At 38.7% G+C, this 18,397-nt stretch overlaps 1 protein-coding gene across 5 annotated transcripts in view; it reads right to left on the reverse strand.

Annotated features, from left to right (window-relative positions):
* HERC2 (HECT and RLD domain containing E3 ubiquitin protein ligase 2) overlaps positions 1-18,397 on the reverse strand; it is a 234,718-nt gene that overhangs the window by 134,449 nt on the left and 81,872 nt on the right. For 4 of the 5 annotated variants that reach the window (XM_061431346.1, XM_061431353.1, XM_061431374.1 and 1 more), the window contains 7 exons: positions 15,025-15,203; positions 10,750-10,934; positions 9,102-9,257; positions 8,215-8,400; positions 2,954-3,124; positions 2,492-2,595; positions 1,472-1,622 (listed from right to left, as the gene is read on the reverse strand). In XM_061431346.1, the coding sequence (XP_061287330.1) occupies positions 1,472-1,622; positions 2,492-2,595; positions 2,954-3,124; positions 8,215-8,400; positions 9,102-9,257; positions 10,750-10,934; positions 15,025-15,203 (1,132 nt within the window). The remainder of the gene's footprint in view (positions 1-1,471; positions 1,623-2,491; positions 2,596-2,953; positions 3,125-8,214; positions 8,401-9,101; positions 9,258-10,749; positions 10,935-15,024; positions 15,204-18,397) is intronic. The other variant, XM_061431369.1, reaches the window with a different exon arrangement.

The following is an 18,397-nucleotide window of genomic DNA, read 5'->3' on the forward strand; positions in this document are numbered from 1 at the left end:
AGTCCTCTATCAGTGCCAATGGGAATACCCATGTAACTGCTATGATGACTAAACTGAGATTCACCTCAAAGAATCAGCTTTTATAACTACAGATTTCTTTTCAATAACTTGTGCTATCAGAGTATTTCTCCAAAACTCAAGCAATCAAAACTGGGTTGACTCAATGTTCTTTTACTGGAAATTTAGATATTAAAGTATTCAGAGCATTCTCCAAAGTGCCACATTAATTCTTCCAAAACACAATCGTGACCATACCTTCCCTGAACCTCTCCATTTAGAACTCCCTCTTGTCTCTCTGCTCCAGTGGCGGCTTCTGATGTCCTAGAATGGAGAGACCCCCACACCACAAGCCCACAGTACCTACTGCTCCCCTCTACTCTGACACCTTGCAGTTCCTAGTTGATTTAGAAGAAGACAAGATCACCATCTTAGACGCTCTGAGGCAGCAAAGTGTACAGCACCTGCACCAAAGGTTTGTCCAGAAGGCAGGATGAGTAGGCACCATGGCAATCCTTGCCCACTAGCTTTCTCCCCTAACCCTCCACATGCACCACCCCAAAGCTGATTTTCTCAATGTTGCCCTCATACACCCAGTCTGCTAGGACTCCAATTTCACGATAGTTCCACCTCCATGAAATCTTTCCCTCCACCCACTCCTTACCTCCCAAACCACTTATAAATGACTCAATTTTATCTTCTACCACCATCCAACCTGACCTGTTTATGACGTCTAGGTACAGGAAGTAACTAAGGGCAGCTGCTGCTGCTCCTGCTAAGTTGCTTCAGTCATGTCTGACTCTGTGCAACCCCATAGACGGCAGCCCACCAGGCGCCTCTGTCCCCAGGATTCTCCAGGCAAGAATACTGGAGTGGGTTGCCATTTCCTTCTCCAAGCTAAGGGCAGGGTGCATCTAATTCTATACCTGCTTACATCCTCAGTGCCTAACATGGTAACTTCCATGAGAAATTACTCAAGAGATGTGCACGGGACAGTCAGTGGAGAAACAGATAGAGAAATACATAAATATGTTGAGTCATTCAAATGTATTATATGGGATATGGAGAAAATGTAATATTCTAGGTGGTTACGAATGTTGCCATCTCAAAATACACTGGATTGGAGTCTGGTAAAAACACAATCCTCAAACAGAACACCATCCTGAGGAACCGTCAGTCCACAACATGTAGACTTCTAGGCAGCAGGGAGCTGAGCCAATCTGTCAGAGGATGTGGAAGTGAGACCACACACAAGCTCAACCTTCCTGCACACCTCCAGCTTGCTTCCTGTGATGCCACAGATCGCACAAATGAAAGCCACTCACAGCTATTTCTATGAACTGGTTTAGTCTCACTATCCTTATATTTCCTCATCAACAACTGTGCTCATTCTTCTTCACTATCCTTAACGGCACTTACAGCTCCAGCTAAACTAACCTGCTAATCCGTTAACAGAAAACAAAATTTTTCTTACTGGCGCATTCGACCTCAACTGGAGACAGTGGTGTGCTCATAGCTAAATAGGAAGCATGTAATCCAAGGAGCAGGCCCAGATTCCTTTCAGTGTCTATAAGAGGTGAAGACAGACTTCCCAAATCTGGTATGGTAACAACTTCTTGGTCAGGCTGGGAAAGATAAATTTCATTATCAGTATGAAATGAAAATAGAATTAATTAACAACATTCAATCAAGAATTCCAACAGCTTTTATCCTTAAACAAGATATACTGCCATAATAAAGACTACGTCCTATAATAGTGAGCTCAGGCTGCCCCACAATAACAGAAGATTTTAATAACTGAGAGCAGACAGTACACATAGGTCTACTGGTAGCAAATCCAAAGCAATGATAAACGACTTAACTAGAAAATTCCTGAGGAAGTCAAACAGAAGGTAGAACAGAAAGGGTTCAAATGAAAATAATCTTAAACGCTGCTAGTCATATGACAACTTATAAACAAAATTAATTTTTCCCTTCATAAGATCCTTTAAACATTACCCTTGAGGCATAAATTAATACATTGTGTCACTTCTATATCCACATCTGGAAAGTCAATCTCAACATATAAATCCCAATGCTTATGAATATACAGAATGGGCATATTTCTATTCTAAAACACTATGCTATGAAATAGCTACTCCCAAAAAATACCTATCAAGATGTTAAGTCCTTCCAAATTTCTACATAGAATTACAATAAAATTGTAAAGATAAACAGTTAACTTTTGTGTGTGTGTGTGTGGTTCAGGGTTTGTATTTCTTACAAATTAACAATTTTAAAATAGTTTTTCAAGATCAGTACATCATAAATCTTAACAGGAATAAATGGAAATTGGCTTATTTAAAAAATCTTAAAAGATCTTTGCTTTTCATTTAATGACCCCTTCCTCTAAAAGATCCAGCTATCAATACTTCAGGGTAAAAACCACTTATCAGAAATATCCAGAGAGGGTCCCCACTGATGTCCACCTTGCTCACCACACACACAGCCTCACCTCCAGATACTGACCAACACAGAAAGCATGCATTGATTCCCGTGTGTCTTCAAACTGCAAAGCAGCTTCCAAAGCCACCACTGGGTCTTCCCCTACAAACTGAGCTGAAATAAAACAGAAAAAAGTAACATGACTTCAGTACAGTTTGCCTAGCCATTTATTACATAAACAGGAAATAGACTGTGCAGGTTAACTCCAAAGTAATATGATCTCTCACCCTCTGCCAGGGCTGTCTGGGTCAACTCAGAACCTGGAACAAGTTCCAACAAGTGTTGGAACAAAAACTGCGTAATTATAAGAAATTCTTTAAATATGTCTGAATTTGCTGTGATAGAAAGTCACTGATAGACTAAAATGTATGAGACCTGGAGCAGTTACTAAACTGATCATTTTAAACCAAAAGGTCTACTTAAGATGACACATTCACAACCTTTATCCATAAAGTAAAAGGCAATGCCTTACCAAGAATACTATTTCCTGTTAATGACTGCGTCTGGAAGTCCTTTATATCATACACTTTTCCATCAATCACAGTCCAGAAGCCTCCATCTTTATTGTGGTTCTCCAAATCAGCTTTGCGTATAAGTGTTACTTCCTCATTATTTCTACAGTTCTGACCTGTAAAAAATGACTCTGTGTATACAGAAACCAAAATCAATGAATCAATAGATCAATAGATAAAACGACTTGAACAAATTGCGTGAAAGAACTACAAGGTGAAATAGACAAATCCACAAACACAATAAGAAATTAACATACATCTTACTATAACTAACACCACAAACGAAAATTCAACAAGGATACAGAACGATTTAAAAACAAAAACACAACGTGATAGGATGAACATTAAGTCTGGCCGTATACCAAGCATCAAGCAAACCTCAAAAATTTCAAATAAGTCAAGTTACAGAGCATGTAAAATGACTACAATGCAGTTAAGTTAAAAACAGCTAAGGGAATTCCCTGGTAATCCAGTGGTTAGGACTCTGTGCGTTCACTGTCAAGGGCCTGGGTTCAATCCCTGGTCAGGGAACTAAGATCCTGTAAGCTGTATGGTGTGGCCACAAATAAATAAATAAAACAAGTAAAAAAAAATTAAAATCCCTACATTTGAAATTATGCTGTCATTATATATATATGTCATCCAAAATTCCCAGGAAAAAAATGACTGTGGAAATCAGAAAACTGAAACAAACAATAATGAAAATACTGCAAATCAACACTTGTGACATATAGCTAAGTATATTTTTGAAGCCATTTCTATCTTTAAATGTACATATTAGGAAAAAATAAAAGCTAAAAAGTTAATAAACATAAAATCAATAAAATTCAATGAGTTAAAATAATACTTCAAAAAAAGAGAAAACTTCACTAGTCAGCTTTGGAAGCATTAGGACTCCAACTTACTGTTACAAAAAGCAGTTCGGGTGGGCTGGGGGTGATGCTAGGATCGTGTCTTTCCTGTGCAAACTGTGCCTCGTGCCACCAGTTGAGGGCAGGGATGCTAGAGGACTGTAGAGCGAACACACTATATGAACCCCCTGGCCCACGTGACAGGACTGAAGGCGGGCCACCCAGCACCACGGGCAGAACAGAAAGCACACAGCATGACCTCAGCAACACTCCGACCCAACAAAACAGAAACCAAATCTCAGCAAACCTATCGGCAGTTTATAGAAAATATCACTGACAAAAGATGTTACGACTCGAAGAAGAGAATGCAATAAACCAAGTTCAGAAAATGTGAAATTCTCCAGAACAAACAGCCTACTTCTTTAAAAAACAAACAAAAAAAATAAACAGTACAACCAAAGTGAGGGAGGAGAGCCTGGAGATACGCTGCTGGGTAAAAAAAACAAGAAGTATATATGACCTTGACGACAGAGGACCTGTCTACATCCTGACTCAACATAACCACTAATAAAAAGAGTAATGAATCTGTTCATCTTAGAACAATGAGACTGTAGTTTCATTCTCCCAAAAAAGTTTTTATTGTTAACAGGTAAAGCATGTAAAAATCTTTAAAGACAGAAATTTGTTTTAAAATAATACAATCAATCAGATAAAAAGCATAGGAGAGCTTGGGGAATGTGAGGTTTTTGGGGTTTTTTTTTGCCACACCATGCAGCATGTAGGATCTTAGTTTCTGACTAAGGATTGAACCTGTGCCCCCTGCAGTGGAAGCCTGGAGTCCTAACCACCAGACTACCTGGGAAGTCCTTGGGAATGTAAATACTTGATTGTGCATTCATTATATTATTTTCTCTACTTTTATCTGTTGGAACATTTTCATAATAAACATTATAAAAATATCACTATGCTAACTAGCATAATTTCTCAAAAAGTTAGAAAAATTTCAGATTAAACCCTAAGGAAAAAATAAAAAAGTAAAGAACAGTGTAGTACCAGCACAATGACATTTAGAGCAATAGAACAGAAGAACCCAGAAATAAATCTTCACAATATATAGGCAATATTTTTTTTTTTTTTTTACAAGAACGGCAAGACCATTCAATGGGGAAAGGACAGTCTTTTCAAGAAATGGTGCTGCAAAAACTGAATATTCAAATGCAGATAAATCAAGTTGGACCTGTACCTTTTACCATACACAAAAATTAACTCAAAATAGATTAAAAACCTAAACATAAGAGCTAAAACTATAAATAAAACTCTTAGAAAAAAACAGGAGGAAAGCTTCATAACTCTGGATCTGTCAATCATTTTTTTAGACAAGACACCAAAAGCACAGACAACCTTCATTTAAAAAAAAAAAAATCAAAGGACACTATCAACAGAATGAAAAGGCAACCCACAGAATAAGAAAGTATTTGCAAGTCATACATATATTCTCAGAACATGTAACAAACTTCTTCAACTCAACAATGACAACAAGAAATTTGATTTAAAAATAAGAAAAATACTTGAAGAGACATTTCTCCAAAGATACGTACATGGTCAACAGGCTCATAAACAGATGCACACCACCACTAATCATTAGGAAAACCAAATCAAAACTACAATGCAATACCACTTGATCCTAATAGGATGGCTACTATTTTTTAACTTTTTACTTTGTATTAGGGTATAGTCAATTAACAAGGCTGATAGTTTCAGATGAACAGTGAAGGGACTCAGCCAAACATATCCACTCTCCCCAAAACTTCCCTCTCATCCAGGCTGCCAAATAACACTGAAGAGAGTTCCACATGCTATACAATAGGTCCCTATTGTTTATCCATTTTAAATATAGCAGTGTGTACATGTTCATCCTAAACTCCTTAACTATCTTATTCCCCATCCTTCCCCCTGCAATCTTAAGTTTGTTCTCTAAGACCGTGAGTCTCTGTTTCATAAGTTATTTCATTTGTATCATTTCTTTTTAGATTTCACATATATGGGCTGTCATATGGTATTTCTCCTGTCTGTCTGACTTACTTCACTCAGTATGACAATCTCCAGGTAGGATGGCTATTATTTAAAAAACAAACAAGTGTTGGCCAAGTAGGTGGAAAAACTAGAACTGTTCCTTTGTGCAATGCCTGTGGGAACTTCAAATGGCACAGCTACTGTGGTAAACAGAATGGCAATTCCTTAAGAAATTAAAAATGGAATTATCAAGTGCACTGGTGCTGAGTCACTCAGTTGTGTCCGACTCTTTGGCCCCATGGACTGCAGCCTGCCAAGCTCTTCTGTCTAGGGAACTGTCCAAGCAAGAATTCTGAACCAACTTTTGGCTATATACCCCAAAGAAGTGAAAGCAGGGACTCAGACATCTACACACCCATATTCACAGCAGCATTAATCACAGCAGCCAAAAGGTGGAAACAATCCACTATCCATTAACAGATGAATGTTACACCGTTATAGACAAAGAAGACATGAGATATATATACACACACAAATATGCAATAAAATACCACCCAGTCATAAACAAGAATGAAATTTGTCATCTGCAACATGAATAGAAAAAACTGTATAATCATCAAGAGATGCAGAAAAAAGTATTTGAGGAAGTTGGTGATGGACAGGGAGGCCTGGTGTGCTGTGATTCATGGGGTCGCAAAGAGTTGGACACAACTGAGCAACTGATCTGATCTGATCTAAATGTCCATTCAGAAATGAAAGGAAACATCCTTAATATTTTAAGGTATCTACAAAGAAAAAACAACAAATATCATAGTTCATACATGAACTTTGGCAAGTTTTTCCTCTGCTCCTAGGAGCAAGACAAGAGTGCCCGTTATCACCATTTCTATTCCACAGTGCACTAGAGGTGCCAGCAAGTATAGTATGTTCTGGCAGGAAGTCACACTCAGAAGCAGACACAGGCAGAGAGTCACTGATTTAGTCAAAGGTGGTACTCCAGAGGACAGACCACAACAGTCCTTCCAGCGAGTGCTGGCACAATGATCCTACAGACAAAACGCCTATGGAAAAAAATGGCGTATGCTAGGCATGGAGGTGGAACACTGAGTACTTCCCACTTCGTAGAGATGAAGACCAGTACAATCACTGTGGAAATCTGGCATTCTGTACTAAAGCACGCCTTACAAACCACCAAGAAACAGACGAACATTTAAGCAATTAATTTGTTATGGGTCACATGCCTATCTGATAAAACGATCAACAGAAGCAGGGGAACGGCAAGCACAAAAGCCCGGAGAAACTTTTCAGTAAGACAGAGACAGTGTTTGGGAAGGTTCTGCTTAATAAATGGTTTCCCCTGTGATCAGTCCCAAAGTTGACTTTGGTAATTTTGTGTATATGTTACACTTCACAATAAAAAAAACTCTATGTCTGAACTGCTGATCAAATTATAAGCTCTCAACCACATAGAGTAAAACAGACAAAAATCACAAATGACCATTTAAGTTCACCAAAGTAGATGAATTGTGTTGAAAATATTAGCTATAATAAAGAAATAAAAAATAATGTTCAATATCCTAAGGCTGGTTATTTTCCTCGGGACACTTGTTACTTTTTGTGTTAAGTAATACATATAAAAATGACAGTCTACAATGGTAGAAAGGCCTACCTTGCTTCAGCTTTCCTATAAAATGAAAGGTAAAGCACAATTAATTCTGTAAGTCCAGGAAGTCATAATGCTTAGACTTAGATTCAAGTGTCAAAGTTCAAAACTTTGAAAAGATAAGTTTCATTCCAATTTGGTAAGCACTAGAGACAGAAAGGATGGGAAGTGCCCAGTAGACTGTGGAAATTCCATAACTCATTAACATCACATAAGGCCACTGAGTTTAAGAAAGCCTTCCCATATCAATGTCTGCCTCCAAAGCAGGATCATAACTAACCATTTCAACTATATCTTCTGGAGACAATTCCCAAGAAAGGATTTTCCAGAATGCTCTAAAATAATCCAATTCAGGATGTAACAACCATTACTGACAGAAAAACTTTTCTTAAATATAACCCAAAACTATTCTGATGTTTCTTATTTTTGTTTTCCACTTACACTACCATCAAAGTGCTCAGTCGCTTCAGTCGTGTCTGACTCTGCAGCCCCATGGACCGCAGCCTGCCAGTTTCCTCTGTCCAAGAGACACTCCAGGCAAGAATACTGGAGTGGGTTGCCACCTCCTTCTCCACACTACAATCAGTGAAAATGGCAATAACTGGTGTTCCTTTGTCAAATTAGTCTTTCAAATGAAAGAGCAGACTAGGACAAAACTTTCCCCAGTGCAAGTCCTTAAGTGAAGGTGCCATACCCATGATGCCAGGCCAGGCTAACTCTTCAAGGTCATCCCTCTCCTTTCCTGGTGCCAGGTGGTTGAACCGATCCAGATGTTCTAACAAGCCACCCAGTAGAGGGACAGCTCCAGCCTCCTGCATGAGACCAGCATTTTTACTGAGCAGAAGCACTATAGACACTACTAGTTCTGGAAGGAGAATACCTACATTTAAAAAGAAAAAGAAAAAAAGGTATAAGACTTAAAACAAAAGTCTTTATCTTATAAAATCACTTTACAAGCTTGGGCTATGTTTAAATCCTGATAAATCACAAGATAAGGAACACTTGTCCTTCAGTATACTCTACAGGATTATTTTATCTTTCATTTTGAAAGAAACAAACATAGGTATCAAACAGAACCCTTTGAGTTATAAAAATACTTTTTTGAAAACACCGTTTCACCACAAAAGGAGTAGCTAGAGTTTTTTATTCAGAAAAACTAAGTGTTTTCAACTAAGTTAATCATCAGAAAAAAAGCACTCAATCATAATCATCTACTGTCACAGAATTAACTTGAAAAAATATTAAGGTCCTTAAAGGGGCAACTAATTCTTATGTTGCTGAAATAAAATTAGACAATTACCATTTATTTCATTATTGAAGTGCTAATAACGGTGGTATGACTCTAAAGCACCAATTCTATTTACACCAGGATGATTAACTCTAGAATTGCAACTAAAAAAGCAAAAGGTTAAAGACTAGGACTAGATATAGCCTAGTCTACAGTACTAGACATGTAGTTTACTCTACAGGACTAGATATATGAGGTAAAGGCATGCAAGTTTATCACAAAATGATACATTTTAAATCATATCAATCTTCAAAAATAAATACATGCCGACATTTAGGAAACAAGGTAAGTACCAGTGAAGTCCCCTTCCACAATGCAGGCCACCTCTGCAAAGTGCCGCCAGCTGGTGGAAGCAATGCTGGCTGCCACAGGCAGTATGTCTCCAATGTGTGTGCACAGAAGGGCTGTGTACTTCTTCAGCAAGGACCCAACCCCCATCAGTTCAGGACCTGGAGGGGAGATGTAGAGAATTTCATTTGCACTATCAAAATTTACCTTGTAAATAAACTTCATTGCTTCACTATTCTATCTTTATCTATTACATCTTTTATCTATAATAATTTTTTCAAACAGGAGTGGTTATTAACCCTTACTTAGTCCTTGGCTCCTTTTACAGCACATAATTTGAAAAACAGTGAGTTTGGATATATCAATTTTTAAACACTGAACTACACAGTGTTTAAAAACACTAAACCAAAGTTATAACTTAAGAGTTCTAAAACCTTATACGCAACATACATGTTTTTCAAGTCCAAATCTTAAGGCCTGAAAATTACTCTCAATGAACAGTTATGCCGTTTTCGATGTCATAAAAAATCTTCAACTTTTCCTGGTTCAACTTTTCCTGCTACATGACTCTTAATAGTCCTTGTGAGTTTATGACATCTCTTTCAGACTGAAATAGTTCACTGATTTCAACCTGAAATTTTCCATCTTCTACAGGTGCCTAACTATTTTCAGGAAGTAATCAAATTGTGTTAGAATACACCAGCTATAAAAACACTAAAAAAAAGTAGAAGACCCTTCCATTCCTGGCACAGAACTATCCCATAAAGACCCAACCACTCCTCTGGAGTTTGTGCAAGTGCTCTACTCTACACTGTACACAGAACTGAGCTCTTTCTTACATATCATCCTAATTCTCACAGGCACCCTCAAGTCTCATCCTAAGTCTGGTAGGTGAGGAATCAACAACTCCCAGGAGACTTTGTCCTATATCCAGCAGCTAACAAGCTAAAGCTGTAACTGAGATTCTCTTCCTCCAACAATGATGCATTTCTCCTACTACACTCATCTAGCTTACCAGGGTGACATACAAATATTAGGTCACAATTCTGTCCCCATGTCAGTCTCTAACAGTCTGTAACTAACATGTGGAATAAGTCTAACAGACCTTCTATAAGACTGCTTCCGCTGCTGCTGCTAAGTCGCTTCAGTCTTGTCCGACTCTGTGCGACCCCATAGATGGCAGACCACCAGGCTCCCCCGTCCCTGGGATTCTCCAGGCCAAGAACACTGGAGTGGCTTGCCATTTCCTTCTCCAATGCATGAAAGTGAAAGTGAAGGGGAAGTTGCTCAGTCGTGTCCTACTCTTAGCGACCCCATGGACTGCAGCCTACCAGGCTCCTCTGCCCATGGGATTTTCCAGGCAAGAGTACTGGAGTTGGGTGCCATTGCCTTCTCCTAACCTGAACATAAAGGATGCTATTTCTCATCTCTAAGGAATTTAAATGTTAACACAATGAAATAAAAATACTGATGAGTTTAAAACAGAAATATCTGTCCAAAATAAAAAGTAAATGTAAAATAAAGTCCTCCAAAATTGGTACATCTAATAGTATAAAACCTACACATGTAGGCCATGCAGAATAGGTATGTCAAAAAGCCTAAATAAAAAAGTCAAAATATATACAAGACACTTTAACACTTAAAGTAACTTACTAGAAATTTCTGAAGTCTGACCAACACTTTCTCCTGGATAAAGTTTACTGATAAGTAAGCGCTGAAAACGCAGCAACAAATCCAATGAAGCAGATCTTTCACGACTATGTTGCTCAAAGTCTAGACATGATGATATCCGACGGGCAACATCTTTCAATCTGGCTACTGTCTGAGAAGCAATGTTTCTATGTAGGAGAAAGAAAATTGCAAAATTAAGCAAGTTATGTTTGTATTTAAAGGGGGGAGGGATGTAAAAAAAAATCACAACATAAATTAAAATCAGAAATAAAGACCATACACCCTCGTGACCTGCGGCTGGCTTCCTTCCCCAATGTGTCAGGTGTACATGCAATAAGCATACCTCATTCAAAACTAAGCAGAGGCGTGCAGAAGACACTCAAAGGTAGAATGATACCCCTTGCCTTACAAATGTGCTCTTAAGGAGTTGCATGGAATAGTCCAAAATAATAGAAAACTCCTCTATAAACCTTTGGAAGGAAAAGTAACTGTTATATAATTTTTTATCCAAAGCTGCATTTCAAATACAAATGTGATACTATTCTTAAAGGTAAGATCCACTCGCACTTCATTTCAAATACAAATGCAACACTATTCTTAAAGATAAGATCCACTCACATTTCTGCATCTGCCTCACAAGTCTACCTTCAGATCTACTCAATTAAGCACCAGAGTGGGCCATGTGAAGGATACCCAGGGTTCAGAAAGTACAAGAAGGAAGACCAGAGTGGGTACAAATTAAAAAACGTCACAGTTAAAAGGTGCTCAAAGAACACAGAAACAAGGAAAGGAGAAGAGGGTCTGATACCAACTGCAGGATCCAACTTGAGTAATGAACCATCAGTAGATAATTGGGGAGAAAAGAGAAAGTATAATTAGAATAGTACTAAATGTTCCATGAGCAGAATGCAAAGGAACAAGGGCACAGAGGTCAAGACAAAGAAGGGGAGTGGACACAGTGGACACTGTAGGTGACAGAGTGCCAGGCTGCTGGGAATAAATTCTGCAGTGCTCAGCCACCAAGTTTTGAAAGAAATGTGCTATCCTTTTTGTGTCCAAGAAGGTAACTCAAGTGAGTGTGAAGGCAGATTAGAAGGCACGGAGAACACCAGATCAGACCCGACCACTCAGGGACAGCCCAGCACCAAGCGGACAAGGCCTGCCCTGCGGTCCTGAGAAGAGGAAGAGAAAGTAAGTCAGAGAAAGAGAAGAGCCAAAGCAGAGCCTGGCTGGGAACTTCTGTCAATGTAGCCCCACCACACCAGCCCTATTCCAGCCAAGAGCGCCTGGCATGGTCACTGAGCAGCAAAGTCCAGAACCTCTGCACAACACCAGGCCATGGAGAAGCATTCTGGTCCACTTCTTTGATTTCTTACACAATAGCAAGTTTAAGCAGAACCTCCAACAACCATACCTGCCCCCAGGCCTCAGTCCAGGAACTCATTCTGTCCTCACTCTACTCTACCTATAGCCGTGGAGTGAGGACAGAAGCAGAAGACACACATCAACATACACAGACAGGGTTGCAAACAAAAGGCAACAGGGAACCCTGGCTTGTGCTCAGCACTCCCAGCCACACAAAATGCAAGTGGGTGCTCAGGGCTTTGTTTTCGGTTCACCTCATCTTCCTGCTCCATGACCTGATAACCTGACCTGATAACCTGCCCTGATAACCGTATCACTAAAAGAAACAGTCTAGAATCTCGCTTTTATGCCATACATGATGGAGCAAAATATATTAACAGAACACAATACAAATGTTATTTCCCTAATAAAAAATTCAGAACCACAGTCAAAGTATATAATTCTGACAGAGTTTCATTGACTTAAAAATCTTCATAGCTCTCTATTTCCAAATATAAATGGTTTTCTGTGGCTCTTTGTCAGGATAGGAGTTACTCTGAAATCTGTTTCATGGCTTGCTTTGGGCAAACTACAATTTCTCCAACCTGTTGTCCAAATAATAAAATGCATCAGATGTCTCCAAAATCTCCAAACTGTAAACCTTCAGATTATTTTTCAACAACTCCATCAGCCAAGTCAATACATGAGTCTCATTTAGTCACAAAACCTTAAGGTTGGAAATAAATGTTAAAGTCTATCTCTCTAAGAGGAAAGGCAAATTATCTATGCTTATGAAAAGAGCAGAGATCACAGGCATTCTGTCAGTGAGAAAGTCATTCATACATTATTCTTTTTCTCTTTTCCAAAAAACTTTAAGGTACTATTTACTTCCATGATTCAGTTTTTGTTTTGTATTTTCCAAATAAGTACATCTTCATTATAAACTTGCTGTGGGGCCAACTCCTGCCTGTATGCCAAAGGAACCAAAAGTAAAGAGGAAGGGTCAGAAGACAATGTGAGAATGGTATAGAGAACATGGTGCAACAGGAAACGTCTGCCAGGGACTTACACACGTAATTTAGAATGTCTACCAGTCACACAAATAAAGGTAAAAAGAACATGTAAAATCAGTGTTAATAATGTATTTATTACCATATACTTAAAATATTATCATTTCAATGTAAAACCAATAAAAAACACTGAGAGTTTTATATCAGTTCTTTTTTACATAAAGTCTTCAAAAGCCATTGTGTATTCTGTATATTTTGTACATTTGTATATTTTGTGTATTTTGTACATTTCAATTCAGATAACTAAATTTTCATTGCAAATACCTGATCTGCACTTAAGGCTCATAAAAATGAAGAGATGAAAAGGTAAATTCATATGGCTTATTCCAAACATAAGTTTTCTAATAGGTGAATCAGGTCTAAGTTTTTAATTTGAATTTTAATTAATAAAAAAATAAAATCTCAGTGTCTTGGCTACATTGTGGACACATTTCAAATGTTCATCACATCAATGTGGCAAATGACTGCCAGACTAAATAGCATAGGTGCAGGCAGGTTAAGAGGGACAGGTCTCTACACACCGAGGGAAGAGACGGTCTGAACAGGCAGGAGAGCAAGAGAGCTGGCCTCTCATGAGGATGGCAACCTACCACAGGATGGAGAACAGGGAGCCCTCTGGTTGGCAGTGAGACCAGTGGGCCTAGGCACAGCCTCCTCAGCAAAGGAAGGCATAGTTAAGAACACAGAAAAGCACGTCTTGAGTTACATGCTTTTGCTTTAAAACTTCTGCATAACAATGACCATTTTCTCACTTGATCCTTAACTAACTCTGCAATGTAAACACTACTGTTATTACTCCCACAGTTACCACACTGGGCAGAGTTTCAGCTGCCAACTTTACACAAGCAGTCACAACTGAAATTTTCCAGGAAAAATTCTCAAGCTCTTTTCATTACCACCAAATACACTGAGTTAATTCACTTTATTTCAAATTGTGATTCTGAAGATTACAATGTACAAACATTGATTTTTAAAAAACCATCATCAGATAATTTTTTAAAATAAGAAAAAGCTTTTTAATTAGCATTTACTAAAATCTATAAAAGGAATTAGCTATAAAACATCCTCTTTTAAAAGCCACAGTGTGCCTGGTAAACTCTGGTGTTTCCTCATGTGGAGGGCAGGCCAACCCACACAAGCACACCCACCACTGCTCTGCATCTAGGGCTCACTTTCCTTTCTATATAAAAAATAAACCAGGAGCCAGGTTTACACAGAGTGGAGTTGTGTTACATAAAGGAGAATAATTTTTCAATGTCTAACAAATGCCTTTCAGAAACCACCCTGCTCTTTCACTTTTTTTGAAGGGCACAGTGACACAGGCTGACATTTTTCAGCAAACAGTGAGTAACTACTTCAGCCCTTATCTATGTTAGTCTCTGTTTATATTCTGATTCTCACTGGATCTTACCTCCTTCTGATTAAGTCCTTCAAATACAATGCTCACCATTCTTTTATTTAGTTCAGCTTTTAAAAGTTGTCTTAGAAATAAATATATATAAATCTATGATAGACAGAATGGCCAATGACACAACCAACTATTAAAAAAAATCTTACCATGATGATTTTCATTTGTATCTACCTACTTACTAATGAAGATAAGAATCTCACCCTACACTTATCACACACTCCAATTTTCTCCTGTGAGAAAACCTTTGGAATCTCTACTTCATACACTCTAACCTCTCATTTCACCTATATTTAAGAGTCTGCTCTAAAGTCTGTCTGAGGTACTTTTTGGAGTATTTCCTCAACAACTGAAGACATTTTTGAGTCCCCAGCACTCAATCTATCTTATTATGAAAATCAATAATTCTATTAAAATACATCTAATACTATTTACCTAAGAAGCTGTTGAATAAGCTGAACCAGAGGCAAGCACTGTTTTCCAGAAGATTCATAGATTCCCGTATTAATAAGATCTTTATCCAATGGAGTCCTACTTCTATGAAATGTCGAGGCATTTGCTTCCTGTTCATCAATTTCTTTTTCCTTCTGTGCTTCTTTTTTGGCTTCAATATCCTGTAATTCATGAAATACAAATTGGTTACCAGTAATCTTAGAAGCAGGCATGGAGGCACCGTGGGCTGAGCCTGGACCCCACAGCCTAGCTGTGTGCTGACCCACGCACCTGGGGACACTGGCTCACAGCCAAGCACTGAAAATCACACTGCTCAGCTGCTCTGTCGGAGAAGGCAATGGCACCCCAGTCCAGTACTCTTGCCTAGAAAATCCCATGGACGGAGGAGCTTGGTAAGCTGCAGTCCATGGCGTCGCCAAGAGTTGGACACGACTGAGCGACTTCACTTTCACTTTTCACTTTCATACATTGGAGAAGGAAATGGCAACCCACTCCAGTGTTCTTGCCTGGAGAATCCCAGGGACAGGGGAGTCTGGTGGGCTGCCGTCTATGGGGTCGCACAGAGTCGGACACGACTGAAGCGACTTAACAGCAGCAGCAGCTGCTCTGTTTGTAAACAGACAATTTGTCCTACAAACCCAACTGTCCAGGCTGCCAGTGCAAATGCTCTCCAGCCTCTGTGAAGCTCTTAGAATCTTTACTCCTGCTACTGGCCCTCACAACACCCAATGTGATCACCTAGGCAGAATCTATCTGCTTTGTAAACATGAAGCAATAAACCACTGAATGAGAGGATATATCCACAAGTTCTGTATCTGACATGGGACCTAAAAAATAGAGAGAGAACTCTTACAACTCAAAAATTAAAAGACAAATTACCTAGTTGTAAAGTAAGCAAAAAATGAATGGACATATCTTCAAAGAAGATATATAAATAGCTAATGAGCACATGAAAAGATATTCTACATCATTAGTCATCAGGGAATTTCACATCTGTCAGGACAGTAGAACAAAAAAGATGAATAGTATTAACAGCAAGCACTAGCAAGGATATGAAGAAACTGGAACTGACATACAATGTTACTGGGCATGCAGAATGGTACCGTCACTTAAGAAAACACTCTGACTATACCTCGAAACATTACACACAGAGTTACCATAAAACTCAGCAACTCTACTCCAAGGCATATGCCCATAAGGAATAAACACATATGTCCACAAAAAAACCTACACACAAATATTCATAACAGCATTATTCATAATAACTTAAAAGAGGGAATAATCTAAATGTCCATCAGCTGATAAATAGGTAAACAAAATGTGCTATATCCATACAAGAGAATACTGTCTAGCAACTTTAAAAAATTAAGTACAATATGAAGGTCACAACCTCACTGAACTTTGAAAACACTGTTAACTGGAAAAAGCCAAATACAAAAAGCCACACACTGTGCAAATTCATTTATATGAAGTGTCCAAAACAGAGAAATCTTTACAAACATAAAGTGGATTAGTGGTAGTCAGTGGCTGCAAGGAGTGGGGAATGGGCAGAAACGATTAAGGAGCACAAACTTTCTTTCTGGAGTGAGATAAGTCAGGAAATTAGACATTAGTGACAATGGCTGAAAAATTCTTCAAATATACAAAAAAAAAATCACTTTAAAAAACTGAATTTTATACTAGGTGAAGTAGAACTCAATAAGTTATTATTTTAAACAAGTTCTGAAGGAGGTATCTTTTGCCAGTCAAATGCAACCAATGTTCCTGAAAATGTACTATATACCAAGCATCCTCTAGCAGTCAAATTTAATGCAAAAAAAGCTAAGAATGTACTATATACCAAGCATTCCTCTAGCACTCAAATTTACTGCAAAAAAAGCATACAACTTCTTTCCTTCTGGTCTTTATTTTCTAACAGTGAACACCAGAATAAGTCTAAACACAACAGTCTGCTCCATCATGAGAAGTGGCTGGACTAGAATTGTGCCACCCACAATTAAGGTAAGAAGGCGACATGGGTTGGAAAGCTTAAAACTGTGTGTGCTTTTGACCAAATTTTATTACTAAAACTTTTTCATAATCAGTTCGGTTCAGTTGCTCAGTGATGACCAACTCTTTGCAACACCATGGACTGCAGCACACCAGGCCTGCCCGTGTATCACCAACTCCCGAGCTTGTTCAAAATAGTATCCATTGAGTCCGTGATGTCATCCAACCATCTCATCCTCTATCAGCCCATTCTCCTCCTGCCTTCAAACTTTCTAAGTATCAGGGTCTTTTCTAATGATTCAGTTCTTCGCATCAAGTGGCCAAATTGTTGGGAGCTTTGGCTTCAGCATCAGTACTTCCAATGAATGTTTAGGACTGATTTCCTTTAGGATGGACTGGTTTGATCTCCTTGTAGTGCAAGGGACTCTCAAAGAGTTATCTGCAACACCACAGTTAAAAAGCATCAATTCATCGGCACTCAGCCTTCATTATGGTCCAAATCTCACATCCATACGTGACTACTGGAAAAACCATAGCTTTCACTAGACAGACCTTTGTCCGCAAAGGGCTGTCTCTGCTTTTTAATATGCTGTCTACGTTTGTCATAGCTTTTCTTCCAAAGAGAAAGCGTCTTTCAATTTCAAGGCTGCAGTGACCATTTGCAGTGATTTTGGAGTCCAAGAAAGTAAAGTCTGTCACTGTTTCCATTGTTTCCCATCTATTTGCCATAAACTGATGGGACTGGATGCCATGATCTTGAATTTCTGAATGTTGAGTTTTAAGCCAGCTTTTCCACTCTCCTCTTTCACTTTCATCAAGAGGCTCTTTAGTTCCTCTTTGCTTTCTTCCATAAGGGTGATGTCATCTGCATCTTTGAGGTTATTGATATTTCTCCCGGCAATCTTGATTTCAGCTTGTGCTTCATCCAGCCCAGCATTTTGCATGATGTACGCTGCATATAAGTTAAATAAGCAAGGTAACAATATGCAGCCTTGACGTACTCCTTTCCCAACTTGGAACCAGTCTATTGTTCCATGTCAGATCTCACTGTTGCTTCTTTTCATTTTTTAATTGAAGGATAATTGCTTTACAGAATTTTGCTGTTTTCTGTTAACCGTTGCTTCTTGACCTGCATACAGATTCCTCAGGATGCAGGTAAGGTGGCCTGATATTCCCATCTCTTTAAGAATCTCCCACAGTTTGTTGTGATCCACATAGACAAAGACTTTAGGCAGTGAATGAAGCACAAGTAGATGTTTTTCTGGAACGTCTTGCTTTTTCTATGATCCAACGAATGTTGGCAACTTCCTCTCTGGTTCCTCTGCATTTTCTAAATCCAGATTGAACATCTGAAAGTTCTTGGTTC

Source organism: Bos javanicus, chromosome 2, assembly GCF_032452875.1.
Source record: "Bos javanicus breed banteng chromosome 2, ARS-OSU_banteng_1.0, whole genome shotgun sequence".
Taxonomy (NCBI): Eukaryota; Metazoa; Chordata; class Mammalia; order Artiodactyla; family Bovidae; genus Bos; species Bos javanicus.